General features: G+C 41.0%; 1 protein-coding gene across 1 annotated transcript in view; it reads left to right on the top strand.

Annotated features, from left to right (window-relative positions):
- Nucleotides 1-26,328, top strand: part of arid4b (AT-rich interaction domain 4B) — a 101,472-nt gene that overhangs the window by 28,696 nt on the left and 46,448 nt on the right. Inside the window, exon 7 of the mRNA XM_048597215.1 lies at nucleotides 9,490-9,745. Coding sequence (XP_048453172.1) covers nucleotides 9,490-9,745 — 256 coding nt within the window. The remainder of the gene's footprint in view (nucleotides 1-9,489; nucleotides 9,746-26,328) is intronic.

The raw sequence follows: 26,328 nt of genomic DNA, 5'->3' as shown, positions 1-26,328 counted from the left end.
TAAAATACCATATGATGTGGAAGCAATACCAATGAGAAGGCAATTAACTCACTAAAGTTTCATACAAAAGAGGGCTTCAGCAAAGAGGAGGACAGAGAAAGCACATTTACAAGGAACTGTGTGAAAAGTACATAGGATAGCATAAAGGACAAGGTTACAACATGAGTTGTGAATTAGACAGTTTTACTGTTGTTCCTTCAATTTTGTGCAAGTCGACCAGAAAATCTAATGGGGTTCATTAAGGAGTCAGCAGTCTCTGGGGAACATGTGCCAGCAACAATGTTGCAAAGCGTAATGAAGGAGGGTCTGTTCAAGTGTACTGTTTGGGTGATGACCATCTCTGGAAGTATCTTATGGAATACAGTTACAGGTGATCACAACCTGAGAGCTGAATTGATTGAGTGGAAGTGTGAGAGATCCTACGTAGCATAAGCTGAGTTAGAGAACTTTGGAATAGCACATGACCACTGGACTGCCTGCCCAGTCTTTCCTCCACCATGACACCCATTTTTTTCTGTGTTTATGTGTCCGTATATGTGTGCAATGGACTTTACGAAGGGGTTAGAGTTTTAACTAGAAACTTGTATGTTGACAGTTCATAATTGTTTATCTGTAGCTAGAAACGATTTAATACAAATAAATATTCTTGTTAATTACAAAAATTTTGTCCATGAATTCTGTCAGCCTGGGTCTAAAAGGCAAGTGAATTGAGGGATTTTACAATTTTTTTAACAAATTTCAACTTTTGTGACAACTCCGTGAATAGCAGGGGTTCCTCCAAGCCATTCACCATTCTGGCTTTGAAATATATCACTATTCCTTCACTGTCACTTTGTCAAAATCCTGCAAATCCCTCTCTAAGAGCTTTGTGAGTCACCCTACAGCACATAGATTCCATGGTTCAAGAAGGCAGCTCAACACCACTATCTCAAGGACAACTAGGGACAGAAAATAAATGCTGGTGTGCCAGTGACACCCAGGCTCCATGAATGAATAAAGATAAACTCTTAGATTATGCATTGTAGACCCTAATTACATGCTGCTTTAAACAATTTTATGTCCCATCTTTGCCTGAGATTGGTGTCTTCTGGTTTTAACCCTTCTACCAATGGGAGCAATTTCTCATTCACTGCTCTGTTTAGGCCCTCCATGTTATTGAACACCCTCTACCAAATTTCCCCTCAAATTCGTCTTCTCTGAGAACAGTCCCAAGTTCTCCAATCTAAGTCCCTCATTTCTGTAAAGATGTTCTTAATTCTCTTTTTCTGCATCCTGTCTAATGTCTGCATATTCTTCCTGAAGTGTGGTGTGCTGAATTGGACACAATACTACAGTTGAGTCCAAAATAATGTTTTACAGAAGTTCACCATAATATCTAAAAACAAAAAATGCTGAAAATCACCAGCGGGCCAGGCAGCATCGGTGGAGAGCAAGCTAATGTTTCAAGTCTAGATGACTCTTCATCAGAGCTTAACTGTGATTTCCACACTTTTTGTTTCAGTACAGATTCCAGCATCTGTAGTAATTTGCTCCTTCACCATAATATCCTTACTTTTGTACTATTACCTTGATAAAATCCAGATACCATCTGCTATATTAACTGCATTCTCAATCTGACCTGAGGTCTTCAACCGTTTGCACACACAAACTTCTAAATATTTGTACTGCTACACCCCTTCTAGAATTGTATCCTCTAGAATTGTTCCTTCTCACTCTTAAAATGTATCATTTCATATTTCTCAGCTTTAAATTTCATCAACCACACTGTGCCATTGCATGTACATGACCTCCTGAAGTTTATTACTTTCCTCCTCTCAGTACACCCAAGTTTTATGTCACCTACAGATTTTGAAATGATTTCCCTGTGGAACCACGTATGGGTCATTAATATAGACAGATGAAGCAACAGTTTTAGTACAGCTGAGACCACCTTTACTTTTATTTTTATCATTCTTGGTTTGGATCCATAAACTGTAGACCTTCAGAAAAAGGAACAGGGGCAGACCATTCAGCCCCTTGAGCCAGCGCCACCATTCAATAGCATCATGGCTGATCCAACATTCCTCACATCCACTTACCTGGCTTTTCGTTCTAATCTTTGATCCCCTTACTGGTCAAGAATCTATCTGCCTCAGCTTTAAGTATAATCAAGGACTCAAAGCACTGTGGCAAGAAGTTCCAAAGATTCTCAACCCTCAGAAGAAATTCCTTCTCATCTCAGTTTTAAATTGGCTGAAGAGCTGATGGTGACTTTTGAACTATGAGCAGCGGCTTGCATTTTTCTTGAAAAATGAGAAAACAACAACTTATACTTGATTGAACCAAGCCTGGAAGTTAATTTCAGCTTGATTCATGTTCAAAGAATGCTCTGGACATTTCAGTTCTGGGCATGTTTTATGCTGAAAGAAATGGAAGTTGTTGAATGTTAACTGTGGCCTCATAGAGAGACAACCTGAATTCTGTTCCAGTCAGAAGGATTGTGACTATGAAAACTACAAGACAGAGGTCTGATTGCTTCCTGATGTCCTATCATCGTCAATTTCTTGGAAGTTTGGAGAATAGAATTTGTTAATAAGCATCAATTAAATATTCCTTGGAGTTTGCTGGAAGCTATTTGTATACACCAGTGTCTTTAGAAATGATGCAATTCCATTTGCCTGTGTTGTTACAGATTGTAGAGTTTAAATGAACTGACCAGTGAAATCTCTCTCTTTTTTTGCCTTCAGATTTATCCCACTGCTGTGTCTGTTTGTCTGATTTTGTGAATGGGTGCTAGAATCAGACAAGATTTGGTTTAAATCATGGACATTAATTACATTGTTTAGTTGCTTAACATTGCTATGCTAAAGCCATTGTATTATGCATTAATTGTTAATTATTTTGCTTAAGCTATAACTTGGTATCTGTGTCAATTATTCTCCAAGTTTGATTCTACACAAAGGCCATAAAACATAGGAGCATAATTAGGCCATTCAGCCCATTGAGTCTGCTCTGCCATTCAATTGTGGCCAGGGAGGTAATGGCCTAGTGGTATTATCGCTACACTGTTAATCCAGAGACCCAGATAATATTCCGGGGACCCGGGTTCAAATCCTGCCAAGGCAGATGGTGGAATTTGGCTTCAATAAATATCTGGAATTACCAGTCTAATGATGACTGTGAATCCATTGCCGATTGTCGGGGGTAAAAAAACATCTGGTTCACTAATGTCCTTTTAGGGTAGGAAACTGCCATCCTTATCTAGTCTGGCCTACGTGTGACTCCGGACCCACAGCAATGTGGATGACTCTTAACTGCCCTCTGGGGGCAATAAATGCTGCCTAGCCAGCGACGCCCTCATCCCGTGAATGAATAAAAAAAAATGTTTCTCAACCTCATTCTCCTGCCTTCTCCAAGTCTGGTTATGAACTGTTGGGGTCAATTTTGAGGATCTTTGAAGGTTTTAATTTTATTGTGTTGCAAATACAGGTATTGCTCCTATAATACGATCGTTTTGTTCTTATGAGACCTCGCGCTATAGAAAATCGCCACAGAAAATCAGGTTATAGGGAAATCAGAAACAGCAGAAAGTTTGCGTTATTCAAACAGTGTCGACTATTCATCAATCCCATTACAGCCAATTTGCGTTAATGAAACACACTTTATAGCAGAAATACTTGTACAAGGATAGGAAGGCTAATTTGATTTGGCTGTCTGCCTTTGTGTCAGAACAGTACTAACCCAGCCACCACTTCCAGTCTGCAAATCAACCATTCTCCACTGCTCGGTTTCCTGTCACACAATCAGCTTTGCATCCATGCTGTTGCAACCCCTTTTATTCCGTGAGCATTAAGTTTGCTGATAAGCCTGTCATGTGGCAGTTTAGCAAACAATTTTTGTAGTCCATCCACACCCTCTTTACCCCTCATCAAACCATTCACTTAACTCAAAAACGCCATCAAAATAGTTGAAAATGATTTGCTCTTAACAAATCCAAAGTGGTTTTTCTAATCCACATTTATCCAACGGATGGTTCTGTTATTTTTGTTCCAAATTATTGTTTTTAAAAGCTTTGTCATGACCAAAATTTAATGGACTAGCATGTAGTTGTTGGCTTTATCTTTGTTTCCTTTTTCTTTGAAGAAAAGTATATTTGCAGTTCGTCAGTCATCTAATACCACTGCTTTGTAAAAGGAAGCTTGGGCATAGTAGTTTGGCTGAAAAAACTTTGACAAAATGTCTTTTTTGTCTTATTTAGTTAAATCAACCATGTGCCAGTCCAACCAGCCTGACTGTCGTCTTGACGTTTATTAATATCCTTCTCACAGTTGTCCAGTTAAGTGCATGATAAAAAGTGTCAACCATGTATTTCATTTTTCAGCAATAGTGATGCTTAGAAGATTATGGCAATTTTCACATTTCTCTGCAATATCCACCCTTCAGTATCCTTGGATACATATGATCTATTCCTGGTGACCGTTCAGCTTTAACTATGTCCAGCCTTTCTAACAAACCCTTTTTACCAAATATTTGTCAATTCGATGTTTCAGTTACCTCCCCTTTCTCTTACTGCAACTTTGGCAAATAGATGCAAAGTTCTCATTCAGTACATCAACTGTGCCTTCACGTGTAAATTCCCCTGTTAGCCCATGTTTTGCTGTGGTGTGCATCAGATAGAGGTGATCTGTCTTTTTTTATTCATTCACCAGATGTGGGTGTCATTAGCTCAGCCAGCATTTATTGCCTATCCCTAATTGACCAAAGAACAGTTATGAGTCAACCACATTGCTGTGGGTTGCTCTCTCTAAAGGACATTTGTAAATCAGATGAGTTTTTTTACCCAAGAATCAACAATAGTTTCATGGTCATTATTTGACCCTTAATTTCAGATATTTACTCAATTCAAATTCTACTATCTGCTGTGGTGCGATTCAAACCCTGGTCCTCAGAATATTAGCTGGGTCTCTGCTTAATAGTTTACTTTTAATACCACCCACCCATGACCTCCGGTGATGTAGGATTTGCTTCCGTCAGCAGATTTTCATTTGCAATGAGTAAAACTAGTGTTTTTGTATTCTTGTGCTCAGAGATGAACCTCCTGATGAACCATTAACTTTTTAATTTCGTAGTTTGATTACTGTATTAAATATGTTACGCCCTAAAGTGTAAGAGTCAAGGAATGGTCACTTTTTTATTGTGTCTGTGTTGGCTCTTTGCTTGAGTAATTTGAAACTAATAATACAATTGGTAGACAAAGCAGCCTGCTTTACAGGCTTGACGTTCACGTACATTCACTGTTTCCGCTACCAATGTACAGTAGCAGCTGTGTGTACCATCTACAAGATTCACTGCAGAAATTCATCAAGGTTCCTTGGCTGGCATCTTTCAACCCCACAAGCACAACCATCTAAAAGGACATTGATAGCAGATACGTGAGAACACCAAGTTCCCATCCAAACTAGTGACAAGCTGACTCGGAAACACATTACAATTCCTTTGCTTATTACTAGGTTAAAATCTTGGGAGCTCCTTCCCCAATAGCATTTTGGATGTATCAATATCAAATGGACTGTTGTGATTCAAAAAGGCAGCTCACTTCACTACCACATTCTCAAAGCCAGTTAAGGATGGGCAATGAATGCTGGCCCAATCACCAAAGTCCACACAACCTCAATGAATTTTTTAAAAATTAGGAACCGAAGCCATGCAGCTCTTGAGTCTACTGCACCATTCAATTAGATCAGAGCTGATATGTTTGTTTCAAATTCCTCATTCCCATTTATTCTGCAATCTCTTATTCCTTTGCCTAACAAAAATCTGTCTATGCCCACCTTTAAAAATATTCAATGACCCCTATCTCTGCCATCTGCTGAATCAGTGTTCCAAAATAGTGCAATACTCAGAGAAACAGTTCTCCTAATCTCCATCCTCAAATTTTTTTTTATATTTTATAGAATCCGTAAAGTGTGGAAACAGGCCCTTCGGCCCAACAAGTCCACACTGACCCTCAGAGCAGCCCACCCAGACCCATCCACCTTTAACCCACCTAATCTACACATCCCTGAACACTATGGGCAGTTTAGTATGACCAATCCATCTAGCCTGCACATCTTTGGACTGTGGGAGAAAATTGGAGCACCTGGAGGAAACCCACGCAGGCAACCTTTTTAACAGTGACCCCAGCTCTGCACTCACCCATAGGATGCAACATCATGTCCATTCAGGACCTTATTATACTTAAATCAAATCACTACTTGCTCTTCAAAACTCTGGTAATAAGCCAAAACTGTCCAACCTATCCTTGTAAGATAAGCCAATCGTTCTAGTTACCAACCTGATAAATGCTGTGTGAATCACCTCCAAAACATTTATGGCCTTCCTTAAATGAGGAGACTGAATCTGCAATCCCAAGGTCCCTTTTTTTTAAGCCATATCCCTATTTACTCAACTATTTAAGATGCTTATCTGCCCCGTCCTGTTAGGAAGGGGAGTTCAAACCCCTCTGATAATTAAATTCAAAACACAAGTCATCAATCTGTTCTGGTGGGAGTAGAGGTCCCCTTCTAATAATTAAACCTGAAACACACAGGGAAGCTCACCTCACCTCGCCTAATCAGTTAAAAAAAGTGGTTAAATTAAAGAAAGTCCCTGATGTTCACTTTATAAGCAACAAGTAACCATTTATTTATTTAACCCTAACAGTGAACAAATTAACAGAACTGCTAAACAACAAACAATTTCCCCCCTAATTCCTAATTATTCCCTAACTAAACAAAATTCTACTGGTATGCTGTTCCAATAAACACAAGTCCCACTTATATAAACCCAATTAATAAGAAAAATAAGTTAAAACTTAGACAATCAAAAGTTTAGCCAGGTTAAGTCTTCCAGAATGTTCTTTGCCTTCTCCACTGATTAATCTATCAGGAGTGCTTTCTTTGTGAATTCTTCTATCAGGAATCTTAGCTAGGAGTGCTGTGGTACCTTTATGAATAAGTAGTGCTTTCTCAGAGAGCTTAAAAATTTCTGTGAGAGCCAGATATTTACTCTTTAGATGGCAGTTCGCTCTCTCACTGTTTTACAAAAACCCTCTTCTTATATACCTTCGATGACCTGTCAATTTTCTTATAATAAGGTTGGCCCTTGGTTGTCAAAACCATCAGATTTCAATTCAATTGGTTTTCAATCTCTAAGTGCTTGGTTTAAATGAATTGGCGGATCTTCAAACTGGTTGCCAAAGCATCAAAATAAACTTAAGGTTTCCAATCATACAGCCAATTGATACGTTTCAATTTCAAAACTGTCTATACGTCTTCAACTGTTTACAGACACATTTTTGTTCAAACTTCCAAGCTTAGGAAAATATATCACCTCTTAAAGGGACTAGCATTCTTCCCCCCGCCCCATCATTTTTGCAGATAAATTCTAACTTCCTGCTTTCCAATTCATAAGCACTTTACACAACATTGCAACATTCCTCTGAAAGATAGAGAGGCGTCTCCCAACATTTAGAAGAGAGTTCTGGGCTCAATTAACTCTTAATAGAAAAATACTTCCGAACAACTCATCTGATTCTCCATGACAATCAAAAATGTATAAACAATGACTTACCAGTCAGAGAAAGCAGTTCATCCTAAGACTGAAACTTTTTTATAATTACAAAGACTTTTCTAGTAAACTACAGTCTATAAATAAAAGATAGTTATAAATTCCAGTACTGAAATAAGGAGAAATTTCTTTCCTTGGCAAATGATTAGTACGTGAAACACGCACACAGGAAGTAGTTGAAACAAATTAGCTGCGTTGATGGGGGAAGAAAAGGAAATGGAAAGAAATGTTGAAAGTGTAAATAGTAGATGGAACAGAAGGAGACTCCTGTAGAGCATAGACACCAGTACAGATTATTCGAGGTGATAGCATTTTTCAGTTTTGTATATTTTGTGTAAATTGGCCCTCCCTGTTTCAGTAAAAGTAAACTCCATGTTTGAATCTGTTCTCACAGCTACAATGTTTTCCTATTGTCTTTTACAATTGCTTGTGCTATCAACTTTGAATTATCAACAGATTTTGGCACTAGTATAATGCGTATATCATGAGTTTGCAGAATAATGCCAGCTACTAACTTTACTGTTAAGCAAGTAGCAATGTGAAGTCCAACAAATGGCAGATGCTCAAAATACAAGTACAACAGGATTAAAATGAAGGCATCCATAAAAGGACATTCCTAATGAATAGTGTGATTTTTCCTGAATCTGAAGTGGGATATATTGACAGAATGATCTGGAAGAGGAAAAAACTTAGCGATTGTGATCCATTAGTGGAGAATTATATAGGAAGCAATAATAAGAGACCTCTTGGATCACTTACATGAGTTTTGCTTCAAAACCCATAGTGTGTGTTCTGTGTAAATTTTAGTCTTTTCAACTGCAATGATATCAAAAAAGTTGATGATCTGCACACTAAGGATAGAGGGATCGACACTGACAGTTGCCCCCACACCATTGCTCCTGATCCCACTGACTCCTCTCCCTTCCCATAACAACAAAAAGTACTTTTTCCATGGGTAATCCTCCTTGTGAGGCCTGGCAGTGTTTTACCAGCAGTAGCCACACTTGTGGCACCGTTGAGTTCAGTGCTTTTCAGTCTCTGGCTGGCCATTAGCGGCTGGGATTTCCTCTTCCTGGGTCCTACTTCCAGACAAAGGCCTGTCAGCAGCCAATCAGTTGCCTGATAGCTGAAAGATCTGGTGCACTTTTCCATCTTTACAGGCTGTGGTTACCCCACTCCAAATTCTCCTGTTTTCGGACTAAGATGATCCTGAGTTTGACGTTGCCTTAAAGTAAACTGCAGGGTGACATCCATCATGAGATGGATTGTACATGTAGAGGGAAGCAGTGGTTTTGAGATCTACAGCTTATTCTTGTTGGGTTTTTGTTTTGCAGTTTGTAGAACTGAATAAAAGTTAATGCACTATGATCAATGTCCTGTGGTGGTCATCTTGTAACATGATCTTACTAAGCATTGATTTTAGAATATAATTTATGTCTTTTGAGTATCCCTACTCAACCTGAAAATTGCTGCACATTGAATCATGAATCAAAAAAAATTACAGAAGTAGATCATTCAAACCATTGTGGTTGTACTGACATGTTGAAAGAGCCATCCAATTAGTTCCATACCCAATTTTATAGCCAACATTTATCCCCCTCTCAACATTACTAAAAATACTTATTTGGTCAGTGTCATCTTGCTATATGCAATTTGGCTCCTCTGCTTTTTAAGTTACAAAAGTGATTATGCTTCAAAAGTACTTCTTAAAGTTGTGAAAAGTGCTTTGGAAATGCAGTTTTTATTTTCTTCCAGTGTTGTATGTCACCGTGTGGCATTAAGCAGTTCATTATTCCTGCAACCTACAGTAACTAAAAGTCTTCTGTCAGACAGGTGGTGAGGAGCTACTGGTATGGGTTTCTTTCCTTAAGTAATTTAGAACCTTGATGTTTGTTTTTCCAGATACTTGTGCGGTTTTGAGGACTATTGCAAGTCGGCTAACATTCAATTTCCCACATCACTGCAAGGGAATGTTAAAAAAGAAAAAGAGAAGAAAGAATGCAACAAAGATCATGACACCCTTGATCATACAGAGGAGAAAGAAAAGATCCAAAATATTAAACCAGCAACAGTTGAAGTTGAAAATGAAAATGAGGGTGAATGCAAAGACATGCGTGATGATGATGAGCTAAAGGATCAGGAAACAAAATCTCTGAAGGTAAATACTGAATAATGTTTAGTCGCGTGTGTGTGTTGGATATAGCACTTTGAAGTTGCTTCATAATACTGGAATAATATGGATTTCCTTAAAATACCTCGCTTAAAGGCAATGATGACAATTCTTAGCTGTTACTTTTAATCTTCAGCAATATAAATAGTTGTCAGTCAGCTATATCAGTCTCAATTTGTTAAAATGCTGCAAACGTAAAGAACAAATGAGTTGTGATGTTGACTCAATTTTGAAACACCTAATTATGGAACTCCAGATACAGAATCCTCTCCTTGACCAGAGGGTGCAGAATATTCTCAAAGGTGAGAGGGACCAGCAGGAGCTTGTTGTACACTCTGGAACTAGCGACATAGGAAAAGATAAGGACAAGATTCTGATTCAGAAGGTGGATGTACCTACTAGAGAAGGTGTAAAACTTGACTTACCCTTGGAAAATAAGGCAGGGCAGATGACTGAGGTGTCACTGGGGGACCACTAAGGGGCCAGTGACCATAATTCTATTTTTTAAAATAGTGATGGAAAAGGATAGACCGGATCTAAAAGTCAAAGTTCTAAAATGGAGGAAGGCCAATTTTGATGGTATTAGGCAAGAACTTTGAAAAGTTGATTGTGTGTGTGTGTGGGTTAGGAGGGGTTGCGGTCAGATCATTGCAAGTAAAGGCACAGCTGGAAATTGGCAAGTATTCAAAACTGAGATAACAAGTGCCTGGAGACAGTATGTTCCTGTTAGGGTGAAGGGCAAGGCTGGTAGGTGTAGGGAATGGTGGATGACTAGAGAAATTGAGGTTTTGGTCAAGAATAAGAAGGAAGCATTTGTAAGGTATAGACAGTAGGGATCGAGTGAATCCCTAGAAGGGGAGAAAGGCAGTAAGAGTATGCGTAAGACGAAAATCACGAGGGCAGAAAGGGGACATGAAATAGCTTTGGCAAATAGGGTAAAGGAAAATGCAAGGTGATTTTCTAAATACGTTAAGGACAAAAGGATAACTAGGGAGAGAATAGGGCCCCTTGATCAGCAAGGCCACTTATATGTGGACCTGCAGGAGTTGGGGGAGATACTAAACGAGTGTTTTGCATCAGTGTTTACTGAGGAGAAGGATATGGTAGATAGAGAACATGGGGAAATAGAAAGTGACATCTTGAATAATGTCCATGTTTTATGAGGAGGAGGTGCTAAATGTCTTAAGATGCATAAAGGTGGATAAATCCCTGTGACCTGATCAGGTGTACCCTAGAACTCTGTATGAAGTGAGGGAAGAGATTGCTGGGCCCCTTGCTGAGATATTTATATCATCGATAACCACAGGTGATGTGCCAGAAGACTGGAGGTTGGCTAACGTTGTTTAAGAAAGATGGTAAGGAAAAGCCAGGCAACTATAGACTCATAAGTCTGACATTGGTGGTGGGCAAGTTCTTGGAGGGAATCCTGAGGGACAGGAATTACATGTATTTGGAAAGGTTAGGACTGATTAGGGATAGTCAACATGGCTTTGTACGTGGGAAATCGTATCTCACAAACTTGATTGAGTTTTTTGAAGAAGTAACAAAGACAATTGATGAGGGCAGAGTGGTGGATGTGATCTGTGTCGACTTCAGTAAGGTGTTCGACAAGGTTTTGCATGGTAGACTGGGTAGCAAGGTTAGATCATGGGGAATACCGGGAAAACTAGCTATTTGGATAAGAACTGGCTTGTAGGTAGAAGACAGAGGGTGGTGTTGGAGGGTGGCTTTTCACATTGGAGGTCTGTGACCAGTGATGAGCCACATGGATTGGTGTTGGGTCCGCTGCTTTCTGTCATTTACATAAATGATTTGGATGTGTACATAGGAGGTATGGTTGGTAAATTTGCAGATGACCCCACATTTGGAAGTGTAGTGGACAGCAAAGAAGGTTACCTGAGAGCACAACCGGATCTTGATCAGATGGGCCGATGGGCCGAGGAGTGGCAGATGGGGTTCGTTTGGATAAATTTGAGGTGCTGCATTTTGGAAAGGCAAATCAGGGCAGGACGTAGACACTTAATGGTAAGGTCCTGGGGAGTGTTACTGAACAAAGAGACCTTGGAGTGCAAGTTCATAGTTCGTTGAAAGTGGAGTCACAGGCCGACAGGATAGTGAAGAAGGCATTTGGTATGCTTGCCTTTACTGATCAGTGCATTGAGTATAGGAGTTGGGAGGTCATGTTGTGACTGTACAGGACAATGGTCAGGCGACTTTTGAAGTACTGAGTGCAATTCTAGTCTCCCTGCTATAGGAAGGATGTTGTGAAACTAGAAAGGGTTCAGAAAAGATTTACAAAGATGTTACCAGGGTTGGAGGGTTTGAGCCGTAGGGTGGGGCTATTTTCCCTGGAGCGTTGGAGGCTGAGGGGTGAGCTTATAGAGGTGTACAAAATCATGAGGGGCATGGATAGGGTAAATAGGCAAGGTCTTTTCCCTAGGGTGGGGAGTCCAAAACTAGAGGGTATTGGTTTACGGTGAGAGGGGCAAGATAAAAGCGACCTAAGGTGCAACCTTTTCAAGCAGAGGGTGGTGCGTATATGGAATAAGCTGCCAGAGGAAATGATGGAGGCTGGTACAATTACAACATTTAAAAGGCATCTGGATCGGTGTATGAGTAGGAAGGGTTTGGAGGAATGTGGGCCAAATGCTGGCAAATGGGACTAGATTCATGCAGGGTATCTGGTCGGCATGAACAAGTTGGACTAAAGTGTCTCTTTCCATGCTGTATATGTCTGTGACTTTATGACTAAATACTGGGGTTGTTTTCCTTATATCAGGGATTTTAATGGAATATTTGGTAGCAGGGTTTCAAATCATTGAGGGTTTTGAAAGAGTAAGTAAGGAGAAGTTGTTCGAGGTGGCAGGAGGGTTGGTCACCAGAATGCGCAGATGTAAGGTAATCGACCAAAAATAAAAAGTACATTGAGGAATATCCCTGATGTAGCAAGTCGTGATGATCTGGAATGCACTGCCTAATAAGGGTAAAGAACACAGAAAAATGACAGCACAGGAACAGGCCCTTCAGCCCTCCAAGCCTGCACCGACATGCTGCCTGTCACAACTAAAACCCCCTCTCCTTCCGGGGACCATATCCCTCTATTCCTGTTCTATTCATGTATTTGTCAAGACGCTCTTTAAAAGTCACTATCGTATCTGCTTCCAACACACCCCGGCAGCGAGTTCCAGGCACCCACCACCCTCTGTGTAAAAAAAACTTGTCTCATACATCACCTTTAAACCTTGCCCTATCCCACCTTAAACCTATGGCCCCTGGTAACGGACTCTTCCACCCTGGGAAAAAGCTTCTGACTGTCCAGTCTGCCCATGCCCTTCATAATTTCGTAGACTCTATCAGGTCACCCCTCAACCTCCGTAGTTCCAGTGAGAGCAACCCAAGTTTCCCCAACCTCTCCTCATAGCTAATGCCCTCCATACCAGGCAACATCCTGGTAAATCTTTTCTGTACCCTCTCCAAAGCCACCACATCCTTCTTTCTGGTAGTGTGGCGACCAGAATTGAACACAATATTCCAAATTCGGCCCAACTATGGTTCTATAAAGCTGCAACATTACCTGCTGATTTTTAAACTCCATGCCCCGGCTGATGAAGGCAAGCATGCCATATGCCTCGTTGACTACCTTCTCCACCTGTGTTGCCATTTTCAGTGACCTGTGTACCTGTACACCCAGATCCCTCTGCCTATCAGTACTCTTAACGGTTCTGCCATTTACTGCATATTTCCCATCTGGATTAGAGCTTCCGAAATGCATTAGCTCACATTTTTCCAGATTAAACGCTATCTGCCATTTCACTGCCCAAGTCAGCAGCCGATCTATATCCAGCTGTATCCTTTGACGGTCCTCATAGCTCTCTGCAATTCCACCAACCTTTGTGTCATCGGCAAATTTTCTAATCAGACCAGTTACGTTTTCCTCCAAAGCATTTATATATTACAAACAGCAAAGGTCCCAACACTGATCCCTGAGGAACGCCACTAGTCACAGTCCTCCATTCAGAAATGCACCCTTCCACTGCTACCCTCCATCTTCAATGACCGAGCCAGTTTTTTATCTATCTTCCAAGCTCACCTCTGACCCCGTGCGACTTTACCTTCTGTATCAGCCTGCCGGTTGGGACCTTGTCAAAGGCCTTACTGAAGTCCATGTACACAACATCCACTGCTCTACCCTCATCGATCATCTTTGTCACTTCCTCAAAAAACTCAACCAAGTTAGTGAGACACGAGCGCCCCCCCCCCCACCACTTCACAAAACCATGTTACCTCTCGCTAATATGCCCACTGATTTTCAAGTGGGATTAAATCCTGTCTCGAAGAATCCCCTCCAATAATTTCCCTACCACTGATGTAAGGTTCACCGGCCTGTAATTAGCTGGATTATTCTTGCCACCCTTCTTAAACAAAGGAACAACATTGGCTATTCTCCAATCCTCTGGGACCTCCCCTGTAGCCAGTGAGGATACAAAGATTTCCCTCAAGGCCTCTCAGTATTCTGGGGTATATCCCATCAGGCCTTGGGAACTTGTCTACCTTAATGTTTTTCAAAACCCCCAATACCTCCTCTCTTTTGATCTCAACATGACCCAAACTATCTACACACTCTCCCCCAGACTCATCATCCATCAAGTCCTTCTCTATGGTGAATACTGACGCAAAATACTCATTTAATAACTTGCCCATTTCTTCTGGCTCCACACATAAATTCCCTTCCCTGTCCTTGAGTGGGCCAACCCTCTGCCTGGCTACCCTCTTGCTCTTTATATATGTATAAAAATCCTTGGGATTTTCCTTAATCCTGTTGGCCAATGACTTTTCATGACCTCTTTTAGCCCTCCTGACTCCTTACTTTTTGACTTTCCTTGTTTTCCACCCTTGCATCATGCGTTCCCAGCCTCGTAGCCTTGATAAATGCTTCCCTTTTCTTTTTGATTAGGCTCACAATATCTCTTGTTATCCAAGGTTCCCTAAACTTGCCATACTTATCCTTCATCCTTACAGGAATGTGCCGGTCCTGAGGTCCCAGCAACTTACATTTGAAAGCCTCCCATATACCAGATGTTGATTTGACCTCAAACATCTGCCTCCAATCTACATTCTTCAGTTCCTGCCTAATATTGTCGTAATTAGCCTTCCCCCAATTTAGCACCTTCACCTGACAACTACGCTTATCTTTATCCATCAGTACCTCAAAGCTTACTGAATGAAAACAAATTCAAAGTAAATTTGAAAAGTGGACTGGTTAAATACTTTTTGCAGAAGAAGTTGCAGAAGTGTGGAGGAAGAACTGGGAAGTAAAGTTAACTAGAGCACTGCACCATATGGCCTACTTCTGTTTTGTATCATTCAGTGAACCTGTGATTAACAATTTAAGCATAAGGGCAGGAGAAGACCATATAGCTCCCAGAACCTGCTTTGCTATTCAGTGCAATCGCAGCTGATTATCAGCCTTGTCTCCACATTCTTGTCCAACTTCACTTTCACCACTCAATAACCGCCAATTCCCTGAGACACCAAAGATCTGCCTCTCTCAGCTTAACGTATATGGCTGTGTTTGAGTTTGGTGCTCATTAGGTGGAGCTCTGAGTGCCAATGCATAGAAATAAAGCATTTCACTGCCAAGTAACTGTGCAGCAGCTACCTATAATTAAGACACACTACCTGTATAGTCATAGAATAAACTCTGCAGTGTTCCTGGTGATTTTAAGAATTAAGTTTCTGTGATTAGATGACAGGTGCAATGATATCACTAATGCATGCTCAGATGCATTAGTGGAGATGGAGTTTAAAAACAGGGAGGCTATGCTGTAGCTGTATAGGGTCCTGGTGAGGCCACACCTGGAGTACTGTGTGCAGTTTTGGTCTCCTACTTGAGAAGGGATATACTAGCACTTCATCGGGGTGCAGAGGAGATTCACTCGGTTGATTCCAGAATTGAGAGGGTTGGATTATGAGGAGAGACTGAGTAGGCTGGGATTACACTCATTGGAATTTAGAAGAATGAGGGGAGATCTTACAGAAACATATGAGATTATGAAGGGAATAGATAAGGTGGAGGCAGGGAGGTTGTTTCCACTAGCAGGTGAAACTAGGACTAGGGGGCATAGCCTCAAAATAAAGGGAAGCAGATGTAGGACTGAGGTCAGGAGGAACTTCTTCACCCAAAGGTTTGTGAATCTGTGAAATTCCCTGCCCAGTGAAGTGGTTGAAGCTACGGCGCGGAATGTTTTTAAGGCAAGGCTAGATAAATTTTTGAACAGTAAAGGAATTAAGGGATATGGTGTGTGGGTGGGTAAGTGGAGCTGAGTCTCAAAAAGATCAGCCATGATCTTATTGAATGGCGGGGCAGGCTCAAGGGGCCGAATGGCCTACTCCTGCTCCTAGTTCTTATGTTCTTATGCCCTTTGGATTTTCCCATTTTGTGCTTGCACACTATGGTGACATCACCTGCATATAGCAGAAGTATACCGGTAGTCCTGTGCTGGAGACTGAAGTCATAGAGCCATACATGAATGTACCTGTGTGTTTGATGGCCCTTGGCAGCTATCTTTAATGTGACACTGCATTTCCAGTATTGGGAGGGCATACTGTACCAAAATCTTAAATAGTAGAGCATCCACATCCCTGTGCATAAAGAAATTCAGAAGCCTTTGAAATTTCGCCTCATTCTCTGTTTTAAGAGATTGGTGCTTTGTCCTGAGATTGTGCACCTCTTTTCTAAATTCCCAGCAACAGGAAACAAAATTCTGTTGTCTATCCTGGCAAGTCCTTTCAGAATCTTTTGTTTCAATGGAATGATTGTTATTTTTCGAAATTCAAATGGATACATGCCCAACCAGCTCAATCTTTCCTTATAAGACGATCCTTTCATCCCAGGAATCCACCGAACGAATATTCTCTGAATTGTTCGAAGTCTATGCGTCCTTAAATATGGAGACCAGAACTCTGCATTGTATGAAATGGACAGTCTTACCAATATCCTGTAAATAAAGGCCAACATTCCATTTGCCTTCCTAATTATTTTAGTACTTGCCTGTTAAAGTTTTGTGATATATGTGCTCAACACCCAGTTCCCCCGTACCACAGTATTCTGCAGTGTCACGTCAGTTAATTAATATTTTGCTTTTCTGTTTCACCTGCCAAACTGGACAACTTTACATTCTCCCATATTGTATTGCATCTGTCAAAGTTTTGGCTGCTTACTTAACCCATCTGTATCCCTTTGCAGACTCTCTGAACCTGATTGTCATAGTTGACATGGGTATCGAACTCAACTCTGCAATCTGATTTCCATGCTGTAAGAGCCTCTCACTCTCTCGACTGGAAATGAGCCTGTTGCTTCCAGATAGAGGTGCAAGGTGGCAATGGAGTTGGGCAGATGGCAAAGCCAGCACATTTAGAAAACCCGCCTTTGTTTATTTCGGCCTAGTTCCAATCATGGTTGTTAGGCACTCTTGCTCTCACCTGCCCTACCTACCTCTCATGCCTTCTTATTATCTCCCATGCGCATTCCAAGCCTGCACCACATACCAATACATTTTTTATCCCAATTGTCCAGTATCCATTGTGCACAAAAGTCAAGCCATCTAACCATTTTGGTAGGCCTTTGTAACGCTCATGAAATTAAAAAAGGGCAAACATTCTGGTTTCCCTTTGATCAACAAAATTTGCCAGAAATGGGGACATGGACAGGAATCCCAGAAATTGGGCCAGCTTGTCATTTTTTTGGGCTTCTGCCTGCATGTCAACACAAAGACACAAAAATATCTGGAATTTTTGGTTCTTCCTCACAATTTTATTTCCTGCCTGTTTTTGCCATCAGCAAGTTTGGCTACGATATACTTGATCAGTTCATCTAAGACATTACCATAGATCGTAAATAATTGAGGCCCCAGCACTTGCAGAAAGTTTTACTACCTGTTTTTGTTTCTTAATTTGCTTTCATTCTTTAATTTCTCCCCTTCAGTACTGTCATTATAGATTACCAGATCTAAAATAGTCCGCTCCCTGTTTGATTCTGAAATATAATGTTCTAAGCAGTTGTCCTGAATACACTCTGAATTCATTCTCTGGGCTAAATTTGCCAATTTAACTCCTCAAACTTGTATGAAAATTAAAGTCGTCCATGATTATTACAATACCTTTTACAAGCCTGTATTATTTTTTGATTTACACTCCATCCTATATTGTAGCCACTGTGAGGGAGCTTGTAAAGTCCTTCCACCAGTGACTTCTTCCATTTGTTGTTTCTCCTCTTCACCTAAACTGAATAATCCTGAGCCATTTTGCGGTATTGATCGTCCTTTATTAACAGAGGCTTTTCCTTGTTCTTTCTGCCTATCCTTACAACAAGTCAAATAGCCTTGAATATTTACTTCCCAAACTTAGTTTCTTTCCAACTGCCAATGTAATAACTATCACATCAAATGCTTTATTTCTATTTGTGCTTTGAATTCAACCATCTCATTGCAAATACTGTGTAAGCTTGGATGAAGAACCTTTATTTCTCTCCTCATACCATTTTTATAAATGTGACCTGTTTGCTGGAACTGTCACATTTGTAACCTATGTTCTTTCCTGTTACTCTTTGGCTCAGATAGTAATATCATTATTCCAACTTTCTTAGCCTATCTGTGCAGTTGGTACCCGTGTAGACCATGACAACTGGATCCTTTTCCACATATTGTTCCTCTCTAACCCTGAGTATATGTCTTTAACCGTGACACCAGGTAAAGTACACAGCCTTTGAACTTCACTTTTCAATTGCAGAAAACAGTATGTATCTCCCTAACCATCCCATATCTCTTACATTGCTCTTTCTCCAAAAACCACTAACCCAATCCAACACAATCCCCATCATTTCAGTGGTTCTCTGCTCTACAATGCTGCGGTCATTTTCTTTGTTGTTCCTGCAGTGCCTGCTTCCAACCACAGCAGCTGCAAGACATCATACTAAGGCTAAGGCTCCTCCATTGCTGCCTTCACTTTCTACAAACCTGCCTCATTTCAAAGTCACCCCAACCTGTTCCAGTCCACAGACCAAATCTGACATACTTAGCCTAAGCAGTTTGTCTAACTTATGGAACAGAGTGCCAAGGTAGTTTATCCCCCTCCCTGATTTTATTTTCTGAATTCACTTACACATTTATTGCCGATCCCCAGTTTCCCTTGAGAAGGTGGTGGTGAGCTGCCTTCTTGAATAACTGCAGTCCACATGCTGTAGGTAGACCCACAATGCTGTTAGGAAGGAATTTCCAAGATTTTGGCCCATTGACAGTGAAGGAATGGCGATATATTTCCAAGTCAGGATGGTGGGTGGCTTAGAGGATTACTTGCAGGTGGTGGCGTTCCTGTGTATCCGCTGTCCTTGTCCTTCCAGATGAAAATGGTTGAGAATTTCGAAGGTGCTGTCTAAGAATCTTTAAATTTCTACAGTGCATATTGTGGATAGTTCAGACTGCTGCTACTGAGCATTAGTGGTGGAGGCAGTGGATGCTTGTGGATGTGGTGCCAATCAAATGGGCTGTTTTGACTCGGATGGTGTCAAGCTGCTTGAGTGTTGTTGGAGCTGCACCCATCCAGGTTAATAGGGAGTATTTCATCGCCATCATGACTTGTTCCTTGTAGATAGTAGATGGGCTCTGGAGATTCCAGATGTGAGTTACTTGTTGCAGTATTTCTAACCTCTAACCTGCTCTTGTAGCTGCTGTGTTTATATGGATAGTCCAGTTGAGTTTCTCATCAATGGTAACCCCAAGGCTGTAGATAGTGAGGGATTCAGTGATGGTAACACCACTGAATGTAGAGGGATGGTGCTTAGATTGTCTTCATTAACTCTGAGCTTAGATTCCTTGAGCCACAAATGTTTCTGTTGTCAATCGTTCTCATGTCCACCAGCTCTCTTGTGCTACACCTGCTTTGCTTTCTTTTATTGTGTTTTATATAACTATTGTGTCTGGAATTCTCTGCCTGAGTTGGTGGTGGATGCAGACACTTTTAAGAAGTAGCTGGACCTGCATCTTAACTGCTGTAAGCTGCAGGACTATGGCCAATGTGCAGGAAGATGGGATTAGAAAGGACATCTAGGTGTCTTTGGGTCAGCATGGACGAGATGATCTGAATGGCACCCACCTGTGCTGTATCATTTCTATGATTGTAAATAGGTTCCAACTTCTAAAAATATTATCCAATAATTATTTGTCATTAAATTAAGTGGTTTAACCAGTTAAGCTATAAATTTTGTAGACGACTGTTGTCCCCACCTTTTCATTTTTGGTTTATAAACTTTCTTTCACCTGAATACCCCTCCCCCATAGATGGTCTTACAGATCCATCAGTCCCTGCATCTTTCCCCACACACCTGACACCATAAACTTTCCAACTTGGCTTCTGATACATGGGTGATCTCACTTTCTTGTTGAGTTGATTAGCCTTCACGTCACTTTCATTATCAGAAGTATTCAGTACGAAGTTGCTAGACATGGTTAACAAAGAAACAGCAAAACCCTGCAAAATCACCTGAACTAGTTTCACAACAACCTTGATGACACAAAATTCCCTGGAAACTCCTTTTTCCTACCCTTTTAAATGGTCTGACTAGCTCTAACAAAATGAAAACAGTGGCAATATATTATCCAGTCCACTGTCCCTATTATCCCTAACTTCAGCTTTGTCCTATTCAACTGTATTACACAGTCTTTGCTGTATTCAGCATCTTTCTCCTCCTCCACTAGGATCTGCTCTGGACTGTCCTGAGACCAGCTGTCATCCAATAACTAATTAGTGTGTATTTACTTGTTGCTCATTGTCTGTTGTAGTGCAGTGGTAGTGTACGTACCTCTAGGCTGGGAGATAGTGTAGTGGTTCAAGTCCTACCTGCTCCAAAAGTGTGTCAGAACAAGTTGATTCAGAATATCTGAGGCTCCACATTAAATTAAATGAGCACTTCTCATAAGGTTGAGGACATAAGGATCTTATTTTCATTTGATCTTTATGTGACCTTCCCAAAAGAGAATACAGACATTTGTCCAAACTGCAAGGCACAGGAAACTAATACCAATGGAACTCATTACAGTGGAAAGCTCTGTTGTTTTGGAATATTGGTGCATATACCCCAATAATCAAAACTGCTTCCCTGGCACTTTTTTTAAGCATGTGTCTTTCATTTTCTAATTTGCTTGACCTCTGCTGGTTGGTCTGGAGCTCAATTAACAATCCAGAGGTTATTGCTTTTGAGGTTCTGCATTTTAATGTAGACACAAACTCCTTAAACTGTCTCAGTAGAACACCATTCCCGCTTCTATCTCTGTCATTGTTTCCTACTGCAGTGGACAATGACAAATGGATCCTCCCATTATCTCTCCTTAGTTTACGTCCTGTCACAAGGAAATACCCTTTACCAGGCAGGCAGCACAACTGTTCAGGACTTTTGGCCACAGGTATGGAGAGCATTATCTACCCTCTTGTCTTTGCCCACATGAATAACATCCTGCACCATGGTGTTATGGCCACTTTGCTCATCCACCTTGAAATTCTTGTTCTCTTCCATACGATAACATGTGTCTGTACCAGTTATTCAAATTTGAGGTCATGGAGTCATCCATCACTATATGCTGGTTCCCCATGCCAACATGATTCATCATCTCACCTGCAGTCCCTGACCGTTGTCCATCTCTGGGGAGGCGATGGCCTAGTGGTATTATCACTGGACTATTAATCCACAGACCCAGATAATGTTCTGGGGACCCGGGTTCGAATCCCACCATGGCAGATGGTCGAATTTGAATTCAATAAAATATCTGGAATTAAGAATCTAATGATGAGCGTGAATCCATTTTCGATTGTCGGAAAAACCCATCTGGTTCACTAAGGTCCTTTAGGGAAAGAAACTGCCATCCTTACTTGGTCTGGCCTACATGTGACTCCAGACCCACAGCAATGTGGGTGACTCTTAACAGCCCTCTGGGCAATTAGGGGTGGGCAATAAATGCTGACCTGGCCAGTAATGCCCTCATCTCAAAAATGAATAAAGGTAAAGGATCTCCAAAGTTCTCCCAAACCTAAGAGATGTGATTGCATCCTCAAATCAAATCTCTGATTAATTCTCCTCCCTTGTCTGCGCAGTATCTGCAGCTGAGACACCAGCTCAGCAAATCTGAGCTGAAGTTGCTCGAGCTTCAGCTGCTTAACACAAATGTAGCTGTCCTAGACAGCAGCACATTCTACAAACATTTCCACATTTAATCTATGGTGCAGCACCTGCCCTGTCATGTTTGTCTCACCTTTTTTTTTATTTAGTTGCTATTACTTTCACTTGGCAGTTACTAACTTAACTAAGTAAGTTACAGCCTTCTAGAGATAGTAGGAACTGCAGATGCTGGAGAATCTGAGATAACAAGGTGTAGAGCTGGATGAACACAGCAGGCCGAGCAGGAAAGCTGACGTTTCGGATCGAGGATAGTAGGAACTGCAGATGCTGGAGAATCCGAGACAACAAGGTGTAGAGCTGGATGAACACAGCAGGCCGAGCAGAAAGGCTGACGTTTCGGGCCTAGAAATCTGATGAAGGGTCTAGGCCCGAAACATCAGCCTTTCTGCTCCTACGATGCTGCTTGGCCTGCTGTGTTCATCCAGCTCTGCACCTTGTTGTTTCGGGTCTAGACCCTTCTTCAGAAATGGTAGCCTTCAGGGTTGGGAGGCAAAGGGAAAAACATTTGACCGACCACTGATGATAACATTTAAAATAAATTACGACTCACACCAAATTCCTGACAGCACTTAGTTCCTGGAACGCTCTGTGAGGGAGCAACTATTGCGATTTTCAGCCCTTTTCTAAATTGTAACACCTTCTTGATAAGAGATTGTACAGGATTTTATCCCCCATCCCCTGCCACCTTAACTTTGCTTTGACCACAGAACAGTTAGTAACAATTATTAGGATAAACACAAGTATGGATCAAGTACAAATTGAAGGAACTGAAAGCAATATCTGTGACATGTATGTATTGCAGTGTATAGCTGCCTGCAATCAGTCTTGCTACCAGCCAGCCTCCCAATTATTGAGGGCTTTAGTCAGCCCTAACATTAAGTACAACAAGCACGCATATCTCTCCGGCTCAAAACACACAGTGCTTGAATACAGGAATTATATCAGGCGGTGTCAACAATGGCTGTGTCTGTAGCATTCTCGCTTTGACATCAGAGGGCTTGGGTTCAAATCTCCACTCAGACTTCAAAATGTTAGCCTGGATTATATTCTGAGGCACTACTGCACTGTCATCTTTAAGATGAAACGGAAGCCTCATCTGCCCCCTCAGATGTTTGTAAAGTATCCCATAAGGCTATTTTGATGAAAAAGGAGAGGAGTTAACCAGGTATCCATGTTAATATTTATTCCTTGGCCAGCATTACATTGGATAAACATAAGAACATAAGAAACAGGAGCAGGACTAGGCCATATGGCCCTTTGAACCCACTCCACCGTTCAATAAGATCATAGCTGATCTTCTCATGGCCTCAGCTCCACTTACCCACCCTCTCACCATAACCCTTAATTCCTTTACTATTCTAAAAACTACCTATCTTAGCTTTAAAAGCATTCAATGAGGAAGCCTCAACTATACCCTCACTGGGCAGGGAATTCCACGGATTCACAACCCTTTGGGTGAAGAAGTTCCTCCTCAATTCAGTACTAAATCTGGTCCCTCTAATTTTGAGGCTATGTCCTCTTATTCTAGTTTCCCTGCTTCTATCTTATCTGTTCCCTTCATAATTTTATATGTTTCTATAAGATCCCCCCCCACCCCATTCTTCTAAATTCCAGTGAATATAATCCCAGTTTATTCAGCCTCTCCTCATAAGCCAACCCTCCCAACTCTGGAATCAACCCAGTGAATCACCTCCGCACTCCCTCCAGTACCAGTACATCCTTTCTCGAGTAAGGAGACCAAAACTGTTTGCAGTACTCCAGGTGTGGCCTCACCAGCACCCTATTCGGTTGCAACATAACCACCCTGCTTTTAAACTCAATCCCTCTAGCAATGAAGGGCAAAATTCCATTTGCCTTCTTAATTACCTTTGTACCTGCAAACCAACGTTCTGCGATTCATAGGAAAAACAAATGATTTGTTCATGATCTTGTTGCTCTTTGTGGGATCCTGCTCTGCACAAATTAGTGCTGGTTTATTTCATTACAGAAGGTATTTTATTGACTGTAAGCTGATTTGAGGCATCCTGAGATTGTGGAAGGTACACTGTAAAATGCAAATATTTCTTTCCTGGGTAAAGGTTTCTGCATGTGATGGTGATTTCCTATGCCTTATACAAAAACAAAATTGTCAACAGGTTGTAGCAACTAATAAATAACCTTATGACATTGCTGTTTGTGGGAGCTTTTTGTCTGAAATTTGGTTTCCCTGCTTTATACATGACAGCAGTGACCATACTTCAGAGTACTTTATTGATGACAAAGCACTTTACAATATCATGTGGTCATGAAAAACACTGTATGAATGGATGCTTTTCTTTTATTCATTCTCTAATGATAGGTACTTAGTAGAACTATAATGGCTATAATAGAACTATAAATACAACATTAGCATCTTCAGACCGATAGCTTGTCATGGCAAAAATATGGGAAAGAACCTGCATCAGTGGTTATATCTTTCAAAAGTAATTAAAATGGTACTATATCTGCATTTTTCTTTTAGTTGTTATGAAACTGATGGAGGAACCTCCACATGTACAGTCTTCAAACTGGCATGAAGTGTACTATACCTATAACCCCCCCACACCAATATCTGAGTTTCTCTAGTTCTGACCTGTTGCAAAGCTCTGTTCTCCATCTGTACCATTGGAGACTGCCTTCAGTCAACTAGGGACTAAGCTCTTGAATTCCTTCTCTGAGCTTCTTCACTGCTTAAAATGTATCTCTTTGGTCGAGCTCTAGGTTGTCTTCTCAATACCTCCTCAAATTGATCTGAGAGAAAGTTGGGCTGGTAATGCCCCTGTGAAGCACCTTGGGATGTTTTATTACATTGTGTAGCACAAGTAGTTGCTTAGGACTTCCTGTTCTTACTGAGTAAATATTGAGATCAGTTGGCAAGATCTTTCATTCCTTCCATTGCCAAACTGAGATGATAATAAGCAGAAAATCGCACTTGTTGCTTTTCTACCACTGTCTTGATCCACTTTATCCACTGGTGACTAAACAAAATGCTGGTAATAGGGCAGCTAATTCATGTGAGAACCCCCAGAAACAGGGTATATGCATTTACCTCATTATTATCAGCAATTGGTAAATGGTAGTATTCTTGTCTCAGGGTTAAAAGGTCATGGCTTCAAGGCTCATCTGTGAATTCGGGCACATAATTCAAGCAGCCAATACCTGGGGAATACTACACTATTTTACAGATAAGTTGGTAAACCCCTTAAGAGGATGTAAAAGATTTCATAGAAATAAGTATGGAAGAGCAGTGGAGTTCTTAGTTGTGCCCTGCCCAACATTTGTCCCTCTATCGATATGACCAGTTAGCCACGCGAACAGACTGAACTGTTGTGTATTTCATTATTGTTTGTGTGATCTTAGAGTCATAGAGATATACAGCACGGAAACCAACCCTTCAGTCCAACTCGTCCATGCCAACCAGATATCCTACATAAATCTAGTCCCATTTGCCAGCATTTGGCCCATATCCCTCTAAACCCTTCCTATGCATATACCCATCCAGATGCCTTTTAAAAGTTGTAATTGTACCAGCCTCTCCACTTTCTCTGGCAGCTCATTCCATACACACACCATCCTCTGCACAATGTTACCTTTTAGGTCCCTTTTAAATCTTTCCCCTCTTACCTTAAACTTATGCCCTCTAGTTTTGGACTCCCACACCCTGGCAAAAAGACCTTTTCTATTTACCCTATTGATGTCCCTCATGATTTTATAAACCTCTATAAGGTCACCCTTCAGTCTGCGATGCTCCAGGGAAAATAGCCCCAGTCTATTCAGCATCTCCCTATAGCTCAAACCCTCCAACCCTGGCTTGCTGTTTGCAAATTGTGGTTTTTTTGAATGGTGTTGTACAGAGTCATTATCTCTCCTTCATGACAGTTGTGTTTGTATACATCATAATAGTGACTGCACTTCAAGAGTCTATTAGACATATTCTTGAGTATATTTTGTGCTACAAAATTCTTTGCTTCATTGGCCAGGATTCTTCTGTGGCTGTGCGTATGGCTGACTTGCAACTGAAGATCTCATGTCTTTGCTCAGTATTGACAGCTTTGGGAAAACATTTTGCCTGTGAAGTACTAAGTTTGATCATGGTTTATGAGACATTCCTCCTTCCTGAAAAATTAAACCAACTGACTATTTATAAACTCATGGAGAGCCAGAAATACCTGTAATGTGACTTCTGAGTAGTAATTTATGGAAATCTGATTATCTGTCAAGAATGAATGATTGTTCACCAAAAAGATGGAGTAGTTTAGTGTGTTTTTTTTTCCCTGATGAACTGCTAATGTCATATGGGCTCCCATGAAAGAGGAAACACATCCCA

Source organism: Rhincodon typus, chromosome 5, assembly GCF_021869965.1.
Source record: "Rhincodon typus isolate 14 chromosome 5, sRhiTyp1.1, whole genome shotgun sequence".
Classification (NCBI taxonomy): Eukaryota; Metazoa; Chordata; class Chondrichthyes; order Orectolobiformes; family Rhincodontidae; genus Rhincodon; species Rhincodon typus.
This window is presented reverse-complemented; position numbering and strand designations above follow the sequence as displayed.